General features: G+C 37.7%; 1 protein-coding gene across 1 annotated transcript in view; it reads right to left on the bottom strand.

The window, feature by feature from the left end:
• The window catches only part of LOC109226547 (chloroplast processing peptidase-like), a 4,497-nt gene continuing 3,534 nt past the window's right edge, over window positions 1,840–2,802 (bottom strand). The window contains exons 3-5 of the mRNA XM_019391332.1: window positions 2,636–2,722; window positions 2,380–2,447; window positions 1,840–2,282 (exon numbers count right to left, since the gene is read on the bottom strand). Coding sequence (XP_019246877.1) covers window positions 2,150–2,282; window positions 2,380–2,447; window positions 2,636–2,722 — 288 coding nt within the window. The 3' untranslated portion in view covers window positions 1,840–2,149. The remainder of the gene's footprint in view (window positions 2,283–2,379; window positions 2,448–2,635; window positions 2,723–2,802) is intronic.

Here is a 2,802-nt window from a genome sequence, read left to right as displayed (position 1 = left end):
TGGCTGTTAGCTTGCCATCGTTGGTCTGTGTCTCGACGGGTTCGTTATTTGCTAGTGCAACTTCCGGTTCGCCCACGACAGCAGTGGTATCTACCGTTGGTGTACACCTGATGTTACTTTATGGTGACCTCTCAACCAAGCCACTCAGAGTGCTTGTTAGCCATCTTTCCAGTAGCTTCTTGACCGCTGAGGGTGCTTCCGTAGCCGCAGATGTGGAAGCTCCTTTTTCGTGCAAGATCGTCAGATCTTCGGATGGGGAAGGTGAGATCTCCGCACCCGATGTGATGCTAGGGGTTGCATTCAGGATGCCATCGTCACTGGCCTCGTTGAGAGGGCCAAGGAGATTGGTAGTGACACCCAATATAGCTTTCGATCTTGTGTTATTCTCAACCATCTTTTGTGTTTGTGTGGTGGAGAGAATGGTAGTTGGTTGTTCTCTAGGTGGATACTATGATTTTGATTCTCGAAATCCCCACAGACGGCGCCAAATTGTTTGGCTCAAAAGTTAACAATGTACGTTGTAAGCTAGAAAACAATCGAAAGTAAGGGAAGGGTAAATCGTAATCAAATATAGTAGACCCAGAGATGTAAAAATGATGTTATTGTTGTAGATCTAGTATTATAAAGTGATAATCTGAACTCAAGAGAATATGTTCGTTTGAGACAGAGATAGAGAGAGAGAGTCAGATAATGAGAGAGTTGTATTATTCCAGAATTCCCCTGTTTACAATGTGAAGGTCTCCCTTATATAATAAGAGACCTTCCTCGAAATAACCAAAAAGTTACAAAAATAGGTAACGTCTCCCTAGTGAAGACACTGAGTCCTAAACGATGTCGCTTTTGTCCGCACGTCCGAGTCGTACCCACTACGCTAGTCGGCGTATACTCACTGGGCGTACCCACTGGCGTAGAAACACTGACGGTCAAATTTGACCCTATACAGATTGCATAATATGTATGAAAATAGCCAAAAATTAATTAAAGTGGATCAAAAAGAATATCTAATTTTGAGTAGCGGATAAAAGTTATTCTTGCTGTGTTTTTTAGGTATACTCGCAAATTCTTTCATGAGTTTGCTCTCAAACCAGCATTTCTAAGAATAATATATGCTCGAAAGACTAAGGCCAAAGAACACAACTTATTGTGAGGCAATGTAGATAGGAAACCTCTTGGTTACAAGAAAGGGAAGTTACACATTTGCCGATCAGCCAAAAACAATTATATTTATTAGTCAAATATATAAAAAAAATATGTATAAATTATGTACATATATGGATATTACAAAAAATATATATCTTTGACGGTATTTATTTAAAAGTGGCTATACTGTATAATTATTTCCTTAATTTAATTATTCCATTGGATACCTGCTATCTCTCACTAGAATAGGTGTTAAATTACTTCACCTCATAAAATTAATGTTTGAAGATCTTGCATCTAAAAATCCGCTTCAGGTGGATTCTTTCCCAAATTAACAAAGAGATCTTGGCGGAATTGTCACATATGAAACCGATTCTCCATTATCAGAAAAGCTATGGCCCATGCACCTGAGCACGTCCCAGTCTCACATAAGTCACCATGCAAAGAGATTCTATACAAAGAGCCTGGTTTTTAAAAGAGACAAAAACAGAAGATCTCCCAGCAACTTCTAGTTTGTCAAATATAGTCAGACTTCTCTATAATAGCATCAATATATAACAATCATTCACTATAAAAGTCAAGTTTCTTTTGGAACCAATTTCCATACTATGTTATAATATATGTTCGCTATAACAACACTAAAATATAACAACAACAAAAATCTGAAATAAACGAGGCTGTTATAGAGATGTTTGAATGTACTTACCAGGAGAAATATCATTATTAACTTTTTAAGTCAAAAAAAGGGGAAGAAAGGTTTCATGTCAAGGAACTCAATTAATGAGCCAATACATTTCCAATGAGAATCATTGATACTATTTAAGAAATGGAAGGAGAGATTATTAGAAAGGAGAACTGACATATTATCAGCTCTCCAGTAATTCCAGTGCACTAAATTGAATAAATAACATTTTCATGTCAATTCAAATAGAAAGAGAGGTGAAACAAAAACCACCAAAAAGAAGAAAGGAGAAAACTGTGGCTTTGATTTTCAGACTAAATAAATAAGTTATTGAGGAGCTAAACTATTCTCCTGCTTGTCGATAGCACAACCTTGAGGAAGAACTGTCCCGCCAATTCTTGTTGGAGGCCAATACCGAAATATTGATCTGCCTATTATGTTCTTTGCAGGAAGTGGTCCCCTGTTTTAAGTAAAATTGATACATAAGATGAGCATGTTTAATTGAATCTAAGCAGTTTACAAGATGGGTCAGCTTTTATAAAGAGCGGACAACTCACCACACATGCGAATCATAGCTGTTATTCCGATTATCACCCATCACAAAAACTGAATTCTCAGGTACACGCTGCAGTATGACATGAATAGGAAACAGTAAGAACAGTAGGCATTTGTCTCACACTAAATGGAAATTAAACAACACACTTTGGCCACAACTATGCGGTTTTAGGCTTTTAACATTAGCCAAATCTCCTAAGGAGAAGAATGGGAGGGAAGTTGATTTGCTGAGTTAGGATTGGTAAAAATGGAACATACCACTGGTGTCATTTCGTATTTGGGTGCCTCGAGAAGAAAATCTTCATTTCTCACAACCCCATTTACAATCAGCTTTCCTTCATGAACCTGCAGTACCAAGAATAACCAAAATATTTCCTTTGAGATTGCTGCCAACTTGGCCTTATATTTGGTACTACACCTCCCCC

This window comes from Nicotiana attenuata, chromosome 6 (genome assembly GCF_001879085.1).
Source record: "Nicotiana attenuata strain UT chromosome 6, NIATTr2, whole genome shotgun sequence".
Taxonomy (NCBI): domain Eukaryota; kingdom Viridiplantae; phylum Streptophyta; class Magnoliopsida; order Solanales; family Solanaceae; genus Nicotiana; species Nicotiana attenuata.
Note: the sequence above shows the minus strand (reverse complement) of the source record. Positions and strands in the feature narration are given on the sequence as shown.